Source organism: Nicotiana tomentosiformis, chromosome 4 (genome assembly GCF_000390325.3).
Source record: "Nicotiana tomentosiformis chromosome 4, ASM39032v3, whole genome shotgun sequence".
Taxonomy (NCBI): domain Eukaryota; kingdom Viridiplantae; phylum Streptophyta; class Magnoliopsida; order Solanales; family Solanaceae; genus Nicotiana; species Nicotiana tomentosiformis.
In genome coordinates, this window is record NC_090815.1 from 130,564,979 (window position 1) to 130,582,887 (window position 17,909).

The window sequence follows — 17,909 nt, forward strand, 5'->3', positions numbered from 1 at the left end:
TTTTTCTATTTTAGCCATTTCAAGCCTAATTTAACTACGGACTTCCAAATAATTTTTCGGACACGCTCCTAAGTCCAAAATCATCACACGAAGCTATGGGAATCATCAAAATTCTATTCCGGTGTCGTTTACATATAATTCAACATCCGATCAACCTTTTCAACTTAAGTTTTCATCTTGGAGTCTAAGTGTCTCAATTCATTCCAAAACCTCACCGGACCCGAACCAATTACCATGGCAAGTCACATGACAGTTGTAAAGCACAAATTGAGCGGTAAATGGGGGAATTGAGTTGTAACACTCAAAACCATCGGCCGAGTCGTTACAGTCTTATGCACTGAAAAATAAGAACTCAAGGAACCCAACCCAAAAAGCCATAATACAGAAAGATCATTCCAAGTATTGTTCAAAAGATGAAAAGAAGTTAGCACTAATCTTGAGATTATTTCAAGATCTTGAAACGAGAAACGTGGTTTATGGGTTGATTTCAAGAAACATCGTATCTCAAGTTTTAGGACTTGGAATCAGATGATTCAAAAACGAGATGAACGATGACGATTTGAACTATAAGAAAAACTATTTATTCGTTCAAAACAAATAAACATTGAGGCTGTACCGGTTCAATGAAAGATCTAATTCTAGGATATTAAACAAACGAATTTGGATCAAGAAACGTGTTCTTGAATGATCTAGAACTAAAAAATTCCTAAAGTCACTACTTGGAATCAATTAACGTGATAATAAAATAGCACAAGCAATTGAAAACAAGATAAAGACTAGCACCACCTTGCTTGGAACCACAAGGATAAAGAAGACAAAATAAAGAAAAATACTCTATTGCAAATAAGGGCAAATCTGAAAAACATGAATTCCTTCTACAAGGCATGAGAACCCTTTATATCGGCCTAGGGTCTCTTCTTTGAAGACTATAATTCATATTATAATAAGGGAATTAAATAGCTAAAGACAAGGAATCCCTATTCTACAAGGAAAAGAAACTAAACTTACCAAGAAAAGGAAACAAGAAATCCTTTCTTGTAAAGAAATAATAATTCCTATTTTAAGAAGGAAAGAATTTTGGCTTCTTGAAATCAATCTTGAGCTTCTTGGACTTCTTGCGCTTCTTAAAAATAAGTTCATATGTTTGAACTTGAGCTCTAAAACATGATCTTGGCCAAGATACTGGATCTCTAGATTATAGCTCTGATACCAAATTGATGCGATTATTCGAGTTAACAAAGAATCAATCGACCAGGATCAAGATCTTGAAACGAAAACGTGATTTATGGGCTGATTTCAAGAAACAATGTATCTCAAGTTTTAGGACTCGAAATCTGATGATTAAAAAACGAGGTAAACGATGACGATCTGAACTGCAAGAAAGACTATTTATTCGTTCAAAACAAGTAAATATTGAGGCTATATCGGTTCAGTGAAAGTTCTGATTCTAAGATATTAAACGAACGAATTTAGATCAAGAAACATGTTCTTGAATGATCAAGAACTAAAAAGTTCCTAAAGTCGCCACTTGAAATCAATTAATGTGATAAAGAAACACCACACACAATTGAAAATAAGATAAAGACCAGTATTATTAAAGATGAAAAGCACAAAAAAGCTCTAAGGTCTATTAGGGCTTTAAGCGCAAAGCACAAATAAAGCGTGGGCTTTAATAAATAAAGGCGCAAATGGAGAAAAACTACAAATATGTAAGTGTAGTCCAAGACTAATATCAATAAGCATGAATACAAAATATAAGGACAAAGAAATTGAAGAAAATCTACGATAAAGTAAAATATCAATTGCTTAATGTCGATTTCAAGATTACGCTCATTGACAAGAAAAGTATATCTTAGAGCCTTGATGGGAACAATAAAGTGCTAAGCGAGGTGAAGCGCTCAACATATTTTGAGTCTCGCTTTAGGGCTTAGGCGAGCCTTTGATAACACTGATAAAGACTATCACCACCATGCTTGGAACAAAAATAAGGATAAAGAAAATAAAATAGAGAAGAACATTCTATTGCAAATTAGGACAAATCTCAAAAACGTGAATTCCTTCTACAAGGCATGAGAACCCTTTTTATATGCCTAGGATCTCTTCTTTGATGACTACAATTCTTATTCTAATAAAAAAATCAAATAGCTAAAGACAAGGAAAGTAAAATCCCTACTCTACAAGAAAAAGAAACTAAAATCCTACAAAAGCAAAAATGCTTATTCTAAAAGGAAAACAATAAAGAAAGTCTAAACCTACCAATAAAAGGAAACAAGAAATCCTTTCTTGTAAAGAAACAATAAATCTTATTTTAAAAAGGAATGAATCTTGGCTTTTTTAAATCAATCTTGAGCTTCTTGGACTTCTTGCTCTTCTTAAAAATAAGTCCATATGTTTGAACTTGAGCTCTAAAACATGATTTTGGCCAAAATTAATAAATTTTAACATAGATTCTTCATGTTCATCAATAAGACCCAAAGCTTTGGTTTAGTAGTAAGAGCGCAAAGCGTGATGTGTGGATTAGGCAGACGTCACGGGTTCAAACCCTGCTGCAGAGGTAATGGGGAGAAGGGTAAAGGGGGAGGCCAATTATCTACCGAGTTTCGAATCGTACGCCACTGGACCTCGGAGATTTCTCGATTATAAGAAAAAGAATAGAAATAATGCCTCAGTGAAGGATTTAATTCCAACACAAATGCATATAACTTCAACCAGTAGTCCAGTTGTTCTAACATCAATCTCACATGATTGAGGGCGTAACTCACACCAACATAGTATGTATTAACGTACGTCCAACTTAGCTAATTACAACTATTTGAAATTTTCAAGAAACAGTAAAACCATAAGAGACTATAAAACACTGCACTGAACCTAAAGATAGTGTCAACCAACCTGTATAAAATAACTTTCATGTTGTTTTGCATATTCTCAGCATTGAAAGTTGGCAAATCATCCATGCCACTGCTGGATTTTTCTGAAGACCCATTTGAATTATCATGCCCCGGCATCACGGCCTTCTGCAATTCTACAAAAAATGCCAAAAACGATAAGACTGCGAAACTTGGATGCAGAACAAGAATAGAACTTTCTAGTTACTCGAACCAGTGATAGCGAAAAGCGCAAAAAACCAATAAGGACCATGGGGTTTGAAGTGAAAAGCGAGAAGAAAAGCCACACTTCTTTTAAGTGAAGCACACAATTTACGGGAAATTAAAAAAAATTAAACATCTGTAAATTAGTACACCAAAATTAAATTGCAATTAAATTATAAATTTCAGCTTGCAATATATAATAATGCCGATATTAATCCAACTCCTCAAAGATAAGATTCAAATAAATGACTGATTCTCGTTAGAATCACTTAGTGCATTATTGTTTGAAGCACAAACTTCTCTAAAATGCATGGCTTCACCGAGGAACCACTAAACCCTCGCCTCATCACCTTAAGTGACGGAGCAATGATTTTTGTTAACATTGTTCGTTACCCACTATCTCAGTTACAAAGAGGACCAAATCAATCAACAGAGGTTAAGAGTTTACCAAAAGAAATCCTAGAAACGCTTAAAAAAGACGACTTTCTTCCATGGATTTCAAATCTAGTTCAATTCAAACTATCTTAGTTAATATGGTTCTATGAACACAATTTAAGTATTCACCAAAAAGATTTCCATATATGCATAAAGATTCAGAGTTTCTCCTGTGGATTGATTCAACTAGCAAAATTTACCAAGGAAAATATTCTATGGGATGTATAACGGTTTAGACTCTCTTCAGTGCATCTCACACCCAGTTCAATTCAAACTATCTGAGTCAGAATGACAAATTGATTCAATCAGCACAACCTAAGAATTTACCAAAACTATATCCTACAAAAGATTCAGACTTCTTCAGTGCATCTCACGCCCAGTTCAAATCAAATTATCTCAGATTTGAATGATTGATTCATTCATTCATTCAACAATACTTTAAGAATTTGCCAAAAAGATTCAAACTTTTATTAATGGATCTCGCACAAAGTTAAATTCAAAATTTCCCAACTCAGATTTGTATACACAATTGGCTAATTTCGGTAGAAAAGTTAAGCTCAAAATTTCCCAACTCAATTGACTAATTTCGGTATAATCAATTATAAGCAGTGAAAATTTTTAAATTCTTGAGTATTTACACAGTTGAACTTCAAGATCTCAGAAGTTGAGAAGTCACTATCAAGCAAAAAAGGAAAAGAGAAGGAGATAAGCAATCGTACAAAGATATGAAATCAATTTAACAAATCGGTAATAAACTCAGTAAACACTGAGTCATAGCAAATTTTTATGTTTGGGAAGATTTCCAAGAAAGGATCATGTAATCTGTATCACTGTGTGGACCCCTTCGTAAAAGGACTCAAATATAACTGTAGATCCCTACTCAAGGGAAAACTGTAACTGTATGCTAGTTCTACCTTCCCACTAGCGAGGGCTATAACTGTAAAGCATCTTTCTTTCTTTTTGTTTCTTTTCATTTCTAAGTTTGAAACCTATACAAACACATTCTAATCCATGACATAATAACATTTAACTCAAAGGACCTACTGCATACACTAACTAGGACATGATTTAACCTAATGGAGCAATTCGGGTTACAGTAGTAAGGACTAGAAAAGGGTATTTCTCTATTAAATTAACTTAAAAGTTAAAACTGTAACGAGAAAAGAAAATCTCTTTTAGTACATTAGGATTAGGATGATTTGGTGGATGTATTGAACTTAAGACTTAAGTCCCAAGAACTAGAACTCCTAATTCTATCATAAATATTTATCTTTAATGAAATTAAACATACAAAAATCATTGTAAGTCAATTGCTAAATTACTTGGGAAAAAGAAAATTTAGGGTTATTACACAGAAATGAGAGAGGGGAATTAGGAACTTACACAGCTGGGGATATTGGTCGGAGAAAGAGAGGAGAGGAGCAAGTGGTGGTGGTAATTCAATCGATCTATTGTGGCGCCTTTTGAAATTGGCGGGTCGAATATCCGCTACTTGGGCTTTTTAATCTCAACTGGTTGCTATTCTAAGCATTCTGTCTTAATCTACTAACAATGGAAACCATAATACAATTGATTTTAGTAATTTTTAGCAATGACTTGAATAATATATACATACTCCTATATTTATTTTTCATAAAAAAAATAATAAAATGTCATCTCATCATATTGTGACAATGATTATATCTTCGTTTTTAATGGGGTCACAATTTGTTAGGTGGGGTTTGGGAATTTGTTTCATCCTCTTTTAAAAATGTTTGAAAAGTAAAACCTACTTATAAAAAAATAAATAAATATATTTTATCATTTGTGTCTTTTTTTTCTTTTTGCTGTTGCACATTCACCGAAGTTCCAAACTTTTTAAGCGCAAAAGCTGGTCTAATGTCATTTTCGTTAAATAAGTACTCCTACGGTCCTACTATCTAATAAGTAGTTCAATGACTTACAGTGTCATTCTCGTTAAATTAGTCTACAACTGACAGATAACCAGAAATGATAATGAAGTAATTTGTTATCATCAGTTGAGGTTTTTTCCATATTTGGTTATCATGTTACAACATCGGTTAGTTTCAAAAAATAGATAAACAACCCATCATTTTATCAGTTTTCAATGTTGTAGTTTCACACTTGATGACATATTTGATACCGCTCTTTGTTTTTCTATTATACTACTAACACTTTTCAAGTAACCACATATTGTGTAAGGCATGTTTGCAGCTAAATAAATAAATCAAACTGGAAACTTTTTAACTTAAACCTAGCAGCAGTATATACTATATACTAAAAAAATATAATTCTTTAGGCCGTCTTCAACAGACTCAGAGAACAATACATGAGAATACGGCGACAACACATGATTAATGACTCGCATGATAATATATAAGTAGAAATTAGTTGGGAACCAGCAGATATAATGTGTCTACTTAAATTACTTTTGCTATTTATGAGGCAATTTTCCCAAGTCCTCAGATTCCAGCTACAAGAGCCAAAGAGAGGTTGGATTGGAACCAAAGAAACATGAAATTCTCTTATATATGAGATCATGTCAAATTTTCTTGCAACAGCATATCAGGAACTCTGAACAAGGTAGAATCTAGCGCTAGTGATTCAGTCCCCAGTCATAAGGCTGGTACACCACCTTCAACTGACTGTTGGCGAGCAACTCTAGTAAAGCTTGAGATTCCGATGACTCCAAGTAATTTGCAGCGTGTTTCAATACTTCAACCTCATTCTTTCCAAAATCAACACTAAACCTGAGCATTATCAAATGAAAATAGCACTTCTTAGTATTGTGTTATTGAAACTTTATGAAAGTTACATCATGAGAGATTCACTACTCTGCATGCAATATTCATGTCCAAACCATTGCATAGATTTGATGTCGTCGATGCAAAGTACACACCCTTGAGGTTCTACTGGGAATTAGAGATGAATTAACAACTTACCATCTCAAGATTTTACTAACATATGCAACCTTGGTTGTAAGATCAACAATTAGTCCTCCAAATCTTAAGAAATCATGGACAGCCTCCACGAGCTCTTTATCTATGTTTCCAGGTGAATAGCATCGAAGAGCAGGCCCAGATCGCGTACCACTAACCAGAGCAAAATGAATAAGAGGCTCTGGATAAGGAAGAACTACCTGAATGAAAGTCAGAGGTGGGTATGAGGGATTAGACAGATAATGGATCAAGAGACATTATATTATTGAAATGATTTCCAAATACAACCGCGTAGGTCAACACAAAACCACTAATTAATGCAGCTCCAATTTCTCAATAAGCATTTTTGTTTCTGAGAAAGGTAGAAATTAAAAGATATGCCTTCTCCCTTTTATGCAATTTTAAAGGGTCAAATTAACTGCAGGGGTTGGAAAAGCATCCTCTGTAAGTTTTGCCCTCCCTTGTTTATTCTGACAAAACAAGGGAGATAACACTTATCCCTCATTTTACCCTCCTTACCTCCTCAAATTCTTCCCTTTCTTACCATAACCTAACATATTAAAGGCTAATCTCGTCAAATTCAAAACTTCACAATTGGTTCAATATTCCATAGAAAACTTATGTTGGACTATACATTAGTTTGACGCCCGTTCTATAATACACTATACTATAGGATGTTACATTTTAGCCAAAGTAGGATTAAATAAGATGTCTTGTAAATTAAATTTAGTTAAAGAACAACCAAATGAGATCTCAGTCACACAGCAAACATATCCAAACAGTTCAAAGAAACAAGTCGAGACCTAATCAGAGCTAGGTCTTCAGGTACGCAACTATTTAGCAGTGTTGGTGCAAAACATGAAGCTTACTATGCCGTTGCTTTGATAGAATTGATGAACAGATTGATGCTAAAATATAAAAGCCTTCAAGCAAAGCAGACAACAGATTTACATTTTGTCATCTGCGCCACATTTGGATAATGATTAAATGGAAGATCTTAAGGCGAAGAAGAGTAAATTACAACCCATAAGAAACCTCTACTTCCACAATTCTACATATGCAGGAAGCCAAGATGTAAGTAAGACCGAGTAAACAATCTTACCTTAAGACGCTTGTCTTTTACTCCAAACGGTTTGATTAGATTGTACGGTGGTCTCTGATTGCTCCTTAAGATTCCGTTCTGGATAGCTGATAGTGAATATGTGCACCCACCAATGACATATTTGAACTCCCCAAACAATTTTCTTCTCTCTATTGGTCCAGAGGGATGCCCCCAAACCAATATTGCATGAATGGCCATCATGTTGTAGAGATTAATAAAAAAGGCAAGCTTCTCCTCCCTAGGCATGTCTTTCAAGTTCACTCTTTGAAGCTCCTCAGTTATTCTCAAGTATCTAGAAGAGCATCATTCAGTCAATACCAAGACATACAAGTACCACAAGCATAGGTTACCCAAGTATAAACACACATATTACATGGTATCCTATCAGTTTATGGCACCCCGAGAAACAAACCTTGCAAATTCCTCGCTGCCATGGATGCTTCTATAATCAACGTGCCTCCCATCTTCTGATGCATAAGCTTCAAAAATTGCATGAGACAAAAATCTCAACCTAGATGAAATTTCTATTATGGGTTTGGGCTTCACTTCTGTTAAACCCCTTGGGATGTTCTGACATTGAGATACAAAGGGATCATCATCGAGGAAACGATACAAATGGTTGCCATCTTCAAACACATTTTCACTGGAAAATAAGGAACAGACAGATCAGATGGATAAGATACTGAGACATATCAGCCAAAAGGCACACACAATGTCGAGAGAGAAGAAAAGAGTAATCAGAAACTTACTCAAGTACATGTTGGAAGAAAAGATTGCTTGCGAGCTTCCTACCAAATTCAACAGCCTAAAGGACAAAAGCAATAAGAGAAAATGTTATGATCCACAGCACAGATAATGTTTTCAAAGGCGAAAAGCGCAAATAAGCAACAAGGTCCACGGGGCTGTTAAGCAAAAAGCAAGAAGCGAAGCACATGCTTGTTAGAAATGAAAAGCACAATTTACTGAAAATACATTACCTAACAAATATGCAATTATAACTTTTAACATCAGATTGCAATTAAAATACTAATTCCAACGTATAATAACAACTTATAACATCAGATTGCAATTAAATACTAATTTCAACATCTAGTATATAATCATGACAATACTATCACGGATGAAGAAATTGATCATATCAAGAATGCTGAAACGTACATAGGGACTAGAGAGGAGAATCCTGGTACTTAAATAGCAAAAGGCCATTTCTTCATCCTTTTTCTCCTTTTCCTTTTCATCGTTTAAATTCATACTCAAAGAATGAAAGTTTTGCACCTCGCTGTCTGAAGGGATAAACTTCGGGAGCGCATCACTTCACCCATGAAGCGATAACTCCTTCACATTGCTGATTTGCTCCATCGCTTTATGTGATGAAGAGATGACTTGTAAATTGTAATAACATAGAACACATATACTGAAAGTGTGGACTAACTAAATGGGTTTCTCCATACTTCTTGTGATACCATTTTTTCTTCTTTTAGCAACTGGCAATGCATACTTAGTGCAGGATACATATGAAAAATCTTAGAGGACATCTAAACATGAGCCATAGTACTACACAGTGACCATTGATACTCAGTTTGCTGCCGATCTTAACTTCTTTCGTTATTCTTTCTATTAGTAAATAGTAAATTTCTTTTGTATTTTGATTTCAACAATAAATGCTCCAGTCTCTTATCAGAAAAATGGGAACATAGATAACCACAGTACACATATATTTCAAGTAAAAGTAAAAAAGGAAGTGTTTCAGGTCCAAAAGGGAGAATAATCACATGAAAATTTGTGTGTGGGTGTAAAGTCAATATACAATTTTGCAAGGTTTAACACAATACATACATCGAACCAATATATTTTAGATTTCTATGCAATAATTTCTGGTCATGGAATGAACAGTGTTCTATAATGATAAATAAAATAAAATTCCAAGAACAGTTGAGACTTGCCAACTATTTCTTTACACATAAAAATTAATATGTATCATTAAGACACAAGAAAAGAATAAGTTTTGGACAGAAAAGGAAGTATTTGAATACAGTACATGAATAGTCCTAAACAGGAGTAATATCAACATGATTATGAGTATTAACCAGGTGACATCAATATATATACAGTGATTTCAAGGAAAAACTTCACAGCTCGGCTAACCATGAAGAATAGAATAATTGTTATAGAGAAGAACAAGACATGGAATATTATCTTCGTACACCAAAACTGATCAACCATGATCGGTTGTGTCAAGTGTTTTAAGTATTCAATAATCAAAGTAGACATGGATGCCATAATCAACATGTTGCGAAACTATGCCATGGTGACCACATGTTGAAGTCAATACGCTGCTTTAGAAGATCCCCTAGGTTTAATTAGTTTGTTTTCAAGTAGTCTTAAGGATGGGAAAGGATAAAACTATAGAGTACCTTGCCCGTAGAATATTTTTAAGGAGCCAACAATTTTAGCACCACATATTTTGGTCCTTTTTTTATTTTTTGGACCTAGTTTACCATAAGCTAATTCTTATGTAATCGGAAAAACTGACCTCTTCTCTTTCCAAGTACTGATCTTCGGACAGGAAATCCACAGCTTCTGATCCCAGGAAACAATTGGTGAATCTGCGCAGCTTATAAAACCGGTCCTTTACAACAATAGACTGTTTCATTTTCTTAACAATAATAGCTAGCTCATCCATGGACCCACTACTAGACAAATCATCTTCACCGGAAAGAGGTGGTAGAGGAGCTTCAAAAGATGGTGCTTCATCAACAACATATTCAATCTTCTCCATGAGCTTTCCAGACTCATCCAAGCTCTTTAATTCACTCCATCCACCTATTAGAACTTCATTAAAGAATACTCGAGGAACAGCAGAATCACCAGCAATTTTCTCCAGTTCCATCTTTCTACTAGGATACACATCAATGTTAACCTCAACGTATCTGAGTCTTTTCCTGTGTAGAAAAAGTCTTACCTCTCTACTTTCCTGGCATCCCAACCTCGTATACAATATAATCCGTCCCTTCATAGCTATTGGTAAAACTGCCTCTTGTGAGACCTCATTCTTCTCTTCGGTCCTGTTTCCATTATCATCACGTAAAATCCCAATTAAACTGAGGGGATTCCACCCAGGTCGTTCTGCAGTTTTCTGAGACACAGCTTGCATTTCATGCTCTTGTGATGCAGCAGCGTTATTCTCGTTGCATTTACTCTTATCTTCTTCATCAGTAACATCTTTCCCATCATCATTTTTACCAGAAAGGCGACGTAGAACCGTACTGACGGCAACTGTACTCTTCGATCTAACAAAGTTTGTAAGAGCCACTGCTTTCTCAGGCCAAACAGATCCATGTGCCTCTAAGTCACGATGTACAGAACGGGCTGATAAACTCCTATTAACACCCATCCCAGGTTCTTCTGTTCCATCAAAGACAGGTTCTGCTTCCTCCTCGTAAAGAGCTTCGTCAAGATTCTTGTTAGATACCCGAAGACTTTTCAGGTCACCTTTAACACAATCAGCCTTCTTTTCATTCAAATCAGACATCTCTGGTTTGGGACTTTCCTGTCCATTCAGTTCCCCTGGGGAGAGAACTTGATCGAAATCGGGTCTATCAATCTCGTTTTTCTTAGCAAGTAAAGAACTTGAAGTGCTTTCACCTAAAGAACTCTCCTTTTCCTGTTCATTATTTGTATAAACCTGACTCTTCACAGCACTGGAATGCAAAATAGAATTATCTTCAGAGATTTTCTTTTCCTGTTCACCTATTCGAGCATTCACCTTATTTGCTTCCTCCAGTTTGGCTGGTGTACTCCCTAAATTCCTCTGGCTAGAACCTTCATTTATAATAGTTTCACTGTTAACAATTGGTTTATTTGCTTCTTTTTCAGCAGCGGACTGATTGACTGCAGCTTCTGTAACAGCAACTTCTTTTTCCATGACGCGAGTGTACTATCATGGGAACGCTTAACAACCACAGTGAGTTCCTAAATTTGGCTGCCGCCTGTAACTAACCAAATCAAAAAGAAATTGTAAGTCTCAAGAAATCTATGAACAAAGCAGACAGGGGCAAATGTAGGCTTTAATATATGGATTCCAGCTTTGGCTCAAACTAGTGCAAGTGCAAGAAATCACCAGATATGTACAAAAATTAAATTCAAAACCTAGTTACTAGCACTTGAGGTCACTGTCCTAGAATCCAGAACTCATAAAATTAAAATCTTGGATATTGCAACATATTAATCTCAGCAAGAAATTCGTGAGCAAAACTATCCATATAAACTTCAAGTAGCAAAACAGTGAAGAACAAACATAAAGGCCCTTGTAAAACTAATGTTTTCCACTAAAGTTAAAGTTTACTGTTTTCATCACTTACACTGTACTAGACATTCTACGCTACCCCATCTAAGAAAAACAATCTTCAATCTTCTAATAATCAAGATTAAAAACATTAGTCAACTTAAACATTCTAGCATAAACAACTAATCAAAACCTCCGGAAAACCCCGGGAAACGAGAATAAATAATAAAAAAATAAGAGGAACACCTATCAACAGTAAAATTAATTTGGATAAGAAAAAGAATTAAGCATAAAAATGATCAATTCACCAAATGATAAAAAAAAATAAGGAAGAAAAAATAATAATTAAATGTTTAATGAATCTAAGACACATGCAGGGATAATACAGGAGGAAGATAGAAAGAAAAAAAAAAGGAAAAGGACTTACAGATCTGTAGAAACGATAAAATTGGGGAACAGAGAGAAAAAGAAGGAAAATTTAAGGAGAAAATTAGTTAGGGGGGTAATAAATGTGAAATGTAAGGACTTTGAATAGAAACCGTCGTCGCTAAGAAGGGAGGATTTGATAGAAGAGAGAGAAATGGGGAAGAAAATTCGACCGAGAAGCGGGAACTTCTTTTTATTGATTCAAGGATTGTTTTTTGCACATGAAGACCTTCATTATCTTCCTAATTGTGTTTTATGGACTGGGGAATTTTTTCTTTCTTTTCGGGTCCTTTTGTTTGCTTCCATTCTTGAGCAAATTTGGTACAAAACAAATGGAGTACTAGTTTGTTTTGGAAAACTATGTGTTAGGATCGGGAACTCGGGTAGTGCGGAATTTAGCCAAATAACGGTATAATGACAATAACAAAGACAATGGAAGTTGATAATAATGGCAATTAAAGAATACAAAGAAGACACAAATTTAACGTGGTTCGGTCAAGGTGGCCTACGTCCACAAGCGGAGAGAAGCAATTTCACTATACCAATAAGAGTACAAAAGAGAGTACAAAATTAGAGTAAATACTCTAATTAATCCCAAATACCCCAAGAGAATAACCTCACAAGATCACTCCAAAGAAAGGGTTCACACAAGTGTTTCCTAACACTCACTCTCTTACAAAATACTTTATAATGAAATAAATGAGGAGAAAGAAAGACAAGAGTGAAAAGCTCTTGAATTTGTGTGTTTGCAAATGAGGAGAAACTACTCTATTTATAGCAAGAAATCCTTGGCCTAATAATGGATATTATGTCATGGCAAATGTCATGATACACAAATTTGTTATAATGGATATTATATCATGGCAAATGTCATGAACCACAAATTTGTTATAATGGATATTATGTCATGGCAAATGTTATGAAAATTTGGCCATATTACACTATGCTATATGTAGAAGAGAGAGGTGAGAGTATTTTTTAGATTTTTCGGCGAGGAAAAATGAGGCCAAGCCTCTGAATTTATAGCCAACTGAGATTGGGTTTCAACATGTGCAAAGTTGCATGTTTGTCTCACAAGATGTCTATTCGGCATAAATTATTTTTACAGAAAAAAGATAGCTAAACTTTTTTACTTCTGATATAATTTGATTCATGATCTTTCATGATATATTCCAAGTTGGTTGATCTATATGTCACAACCATTTGGTGCATGACTGAAAATCGGTATGTCACAAGATGTCAATATATTACTTGAAATGTACATTCAAATCAGTACTTGAATATTTGACAAATTCAAATTTTGAATTCAATGTTTGTATATTCATAGCCGATCAAGTTTCTGCAGATTTCGTATTTATAAATACTAAAATAACATTGAGTGACTTTTAAAAAGACAAAAAAACAATTGAAATAAGTACTCCGTAGTAGTATTAGTTTAACTTTCGTAGAAAGTATGATTTTAAAATTGTACTTGTCAACAAGCCAACAAGTCGATGGCTATACAACGTAAACAAAGACAAAGTCAATCTCTTAATCTTGAGTTGAAAGTTTAGTCTAATTCAATGAAAGATATGACATCTTAGAAAGTTAATTATTCATATTGAGAAGCAGGTTACCTAATCGCTTTTTTTCTTAGTTTCTTTTGCATTCTAATGTTTTTTTTTCTTTTAAAAAAGTGCGAGGACACCGAAGATCACAGTCAATATATTTCAGATTAAGTAATTTGCCCATGTAACTGATAAATGCAAAAAGTTGTGTACATTTAGAAAAGAGTATTAAACCATTTAAAATGCCAATAAAACATTGCTCTAGTGATTATCAAATTAAGGTCAACATATTTGAATTATAAATATTGTAAATATCACCTTACTGTAAGAAAACAAATTTCAATTCAAATTCTCTCTCTTCTAAGGAGAGTTGACCCGTCTTAACTCTAAGTCATGGGACCTTAGCTTTAGTCAAAAAGGAAAATGAAAATCTATATTGGAGCGTTATACAGTAAAGCTCGAAATAAGTCCAGAAACTAAAATATGTTTATATTTATTACTCAAAATTATGAAGTTTGAGGACTCAGAAAACTAATTCAATCTATTGTCCTAAATTGCTATTCACATAGGATATAAAAAAGATCAAAATGCATTTGGACATAAAATCTTTTTCAAACTCAAGCTTAAACCAAAATTTTGGGCTGTAGTATCGAAACTAATCCAATTAGTTCTGGGATTGGTTCTTTTGGAGATCTTCCAGAATCTTGATATATTCCATACTTATTATTACGGTGGAAAGTCAGAGACAGTCGATAAAATTTGGTAGAAAACAAAGGGAAATAAAGAATAGTCGACATAGAACATCAACAGACTGCAAATAATTAATGCCTGATTATCATATATATGCTACTATGCCAAGCACGAGGCATTTAAAATTAAATGAGATTTGAATTGCTGCACTCATTTATTAAGTTGAATTTCTCTGTTTGCCATGGTCTCATCGACAGCTGAATTATGTATTTGTTCTGAGAATTAGCAGTATTTCCTATCTAATTTTGTCACGACCTATCAGGGGTTGAGATTCACATAATAACCTTTCTTATTTTTATGAAGAAAATTTGGCAGAATCTTTCTTATATTCATAATAAGTGAAATTTAAAAAAAAGAAGGAAAAATAAGACTGTTAATGCTACTATAAGAAGTTAAATTATATAAATAATTAATTTTTATACTGTCAATATATAACAAGAGGGGAAACTAGTAGCAAATACGGAAAGTAACAAAAGGTGAAAAACATTGAATTTGAGTGAGTGCATACAAATTGTAATGACCCAACCGGTTATTTCGTGTATTTGAGCTATGTTTCTCCTTTTGAAGCTTCTCGTGTCTGTATTTGTGAATATGTGACTTGCAAGGATGGTTGATTTGGTTCCGGGGAGGTTTTAGATTGATTTGGAATGCTTGGTTCTTAGTTTGGAAGCTTAAGTTGGAAATGTTGACCGAGGTTTTGATGGTTCCAATAGGTTCGTATGGTGATTTTGGACTTAGGCGTATGCTCAGAATTTTATTCAGAGGTTCCTAGGTTGAATTGGCTCCTTACGCCGAATGTTGGCAATTTGAAGGTTTAGAAAATTTTCAAGTTTGACCATGGTTTGACTTTGTAGCTATCAGGTTCGGATTTTGATTTCAAGACTTGGAATAGGTCCATTTTGCCATTTGGAACTTGTTGCAAATGGTGTCATTTCGAGTTGGTTTGATAGGAATCAGACATTTGGTTATGATTTTAACGGTTCTTGAATTTCATTGTGAATTCTATATGTTTTGGTATCTGAATCGTGGTTCCAGATGTTATTATAGTGTTTTCAGGTCGCGAGCGAGTTCGAATGATATTTTTAGACTTGTGTGGATATTTGGTGAAGAGCCCCGGGGGCTCGAGTGAATTTCGGACGCGTTTCGAAGTGATTCAGACTGTTTCAGATTTTGTTGGTGCTTGGCTGGTGCTGCAGATCTCGCAAATGCGAGCACCCGTTCACATTTGCGATTACCGCATTTGCGAGGGATTCATCGCAATTGCAAAAGAGGCCTTGGATTGGCAGGCTTCGCAAATGCGAAGCCAACCTCGCATATGCAATGAGGAGCTGGGTTGAGGCATGCTACTTTTGCGATACCCATCTCGCATTTGTGATGCCTGCAGGGTTTGCATTTGCAGATATTTTTGTCGCATTTTTGTCGAATTTGCGACTTCTGTGGGTCTTGACAGGGTACGCTTTTGTGAGACAATGGTAACATTTGTGAACTTAAGGTCGCAAATGCAACTTATGCAGCTGGGCATATAATTGAAGTCGAGACTTAGTATCATTTTATCACATTTTGAGCCCTAGACTCAATGGGAGATAATTTTTGGAGAGGATTTTCATACAAAACTATTGGGTAAGTGATTTTGACTCACTTTTGATATTATAACATGATTATTTGTGAATTTTAACATCTAATCTATGAGATTTGAAGAGAAATTTAGAGAATTTTTTACTATGTTTTGAAAAATAAAAATTTCGGATTGGAGAGTCGATTTGGACTCGGATTTGAAAACCAAACCCATATTTGGACTCGTGGGGTTATGAAAAATTGTGCAAAGATCTTAACTTTATTAATCGAAATTGGTTTCCCTGGCATTGTTTGATATTATTAAGTCATTTTTTGCTAGATTTGAGCCGAGCAAAGGTGAATTTTAAAGGAAAAGCTATTTTTGAGTGTTGATTTGGGCAATTTGAGATAAGTATCTTGCCTAACTCTGTGTGAAAAAATTACCCCTTAGGATTTGGCTTAATTGCTTATTTGTATTATGTGTAAATGACGTGTACATGAGGTAACGAGTGTGCACACGGACGTATGTGTGTCTTATGACCAGTTTTGACCCGAGGTTGCTCTTATTGCTTTATTTTGATTGGGAGATCTCTGTACTACGTGTTTTCACTTTGGGTATTTACTTCAATTTATGTTGCATGCTAGATATCATGTTTTAGGATTGAAATTCCTTAACTGGCCAAGTTGGACGTTTGTGAGATTGTTGCTGATGTGGGTTAGTTGAATTCAAGCTCATATGTTGAACACCCATCTGCATTTCCTTTATTACTTTGTCCTTATGCACTGCGTTGACAAATTGTGAGTTTATATCTTGATGACAATTGTTGGCATGTTGTGTTGTTATGATTATGGCACATGTAGACTTGTTGGGTGGATTATTTGGGTATTTGTGCGAGGTTTCTGTCGTGCTATTGTTATTGTTGATATTGCACATGCGGCGAGACAAGGCGGGTTATATCTGTTTTGCGCATGTGGCGAGACAAGGTGGGATGATTATTGATGGCCTGGGAGAGTTTATTAATAGTGTTTGTGTGGTGGTGGAAATGGGGTATTCTTGTTTGTGCTTATGACTCCTTTGTGTGTGTCATGCATTTATACATGATTTGTTGTGTGATTTATTACATGCCAATCTATGCCTCTGTTATTACTTGATGTTCCAGTTGTCAAGATGGATTCACCTACATGGAGTTGTCTTTACTTTATTTGATTCTTGAAAAGATCTCTTGAACGTGTTACTTAGAAATTGATATGGAATCGGATTACTATGTGGTACGAGGTCTTTGTCATGCAAGTGTAGCTTATATTGTGCCACGAGGTCTTTTCCGTGCACATCCCAAAATAGAAAGGTCTACTCCTTACTCAAGTTGAACGTGTTACTTAGAAATTGATATGAAATCGGATTACTCCGTGGTACGAGGTCTTTGTCATGCAAGTGTAACTTATATTGTGCCACGAAGTCTTTGCCGTGCAAATGTGACTTATATTGTGACGCGGGGACTTTGCCGTGTAGGGTGTGACGTATGTTTTGGCACGAGGTCTTTGTCGTGCGAGGGTGATTGGTAATGTGGGCACGAAGTGTCATATGTTAGCGATTCTATTTGATGACTCGTTGTTGAAACTGAGTACTTACTTGTATTAAGTTATTATCACTTGTTCTGATGAGGTTACAGTTATTGCCTCCTATTATTCTTGCTGTTGCCGGTCTTGATACATTGTACAAGTTATTTAACTAGTGGGTGTCTTGACTTGAACCTCGTCAGTACCCCACCGAGGTTAGTCTTG

At 35.0% G+C, this 17,909-nt stretch overlaps 2 protein-coding genes across 3 annotated transcripts in view; both read right to left on the reverse strand.

The window, feature by feature from the left end:
- The window catches only part of LOC104108714 (uncharacterized), a 43,039-nt gene extending 37,983 nt beyond the window's left edge, over nt 1-5,056 (reverse strand). Inside the window, exons 1-2 of the mRNA XM_033659305.2 lie at nt 4,908-5,056; nt 2,890-3,022 (exon numbers count right to left, since the gene is read on the reverse strand). Of these exons, the coding sequence (XP_033515196.1) occupies nt 2,890-3,005 (116 nt within the window). The 5' untranslated portion in view covers nt 3,006-3,022; nt 4,908-5,056. The remainder of the gene's footprint in view (nt 1-2,889; nt 3,023-4,907) is intronic.
- Nucleotides 5,057-5,875: 819 nt separating this feature from the next.
- Nucleotides 5,876-12,442, reverse strand: LOC104108713 (uncharacterized). 2 transcript variants are annotated; one of them, XM_009617816.3, is made up of 7 exons: nt 12,278-12,442; nt 10,099-11,554; nt 8,315-8,370; nt 7,978-8,208; nt 7,566-7,857; nt 6,467-6,663; nt 5,876-6,274 (listed from the first exon to the last, which is right to left on the reverse strand). In XM_009617816.3, exons 2-7 carry the CDS (start codon nt 11,488-11,490, stop codon nt 6,121-6,123), a joined length of 2,322 nt encoding a protein of 773 aa, XP_009616111.1. In that variant the 5' UTR covers nt 11,491-11,554; nt 12,278-12,442; the 3' UTR covers nt 5,876-6,120. The 2 variants fall into 2 exon arrangements, with proteins under 2 accessions (XP_009616111.1, XP_033515188.1); XM_033659297.2 differs by having other exon boundaries at nt 10,099-11,560.
- Between the last annotated feature and the right edge of the window lie 5,467 nt (nt 12,443-17,909).

Excerpts from the sequence above, each read along its gene's own strand:
- LOC104108713 (XM_009617816.3), bottom strand. The coding sequence starts at position 11,490 with ATGGAAAAAGAAGTTGCTGTTACAGAAGCTGCAGTCAATCAGTCCGCT. Across the intron at positions 6,664-7,565 it reads TAAAAGACAAGCGTCTTAAG|GTAGTTCTTCCTTATCCAGA; the intron begins GTAAGATTGTTT and ends ACTTTCATTCAG. Across the intron at positions 6,275-6,466 it reads GTTAGTAAAATCTTGAGATG|GTTTAGTGTTGATTTTGGAA; the intron begins GTAAGTTGTTAA and ends GATAATGCTCAG.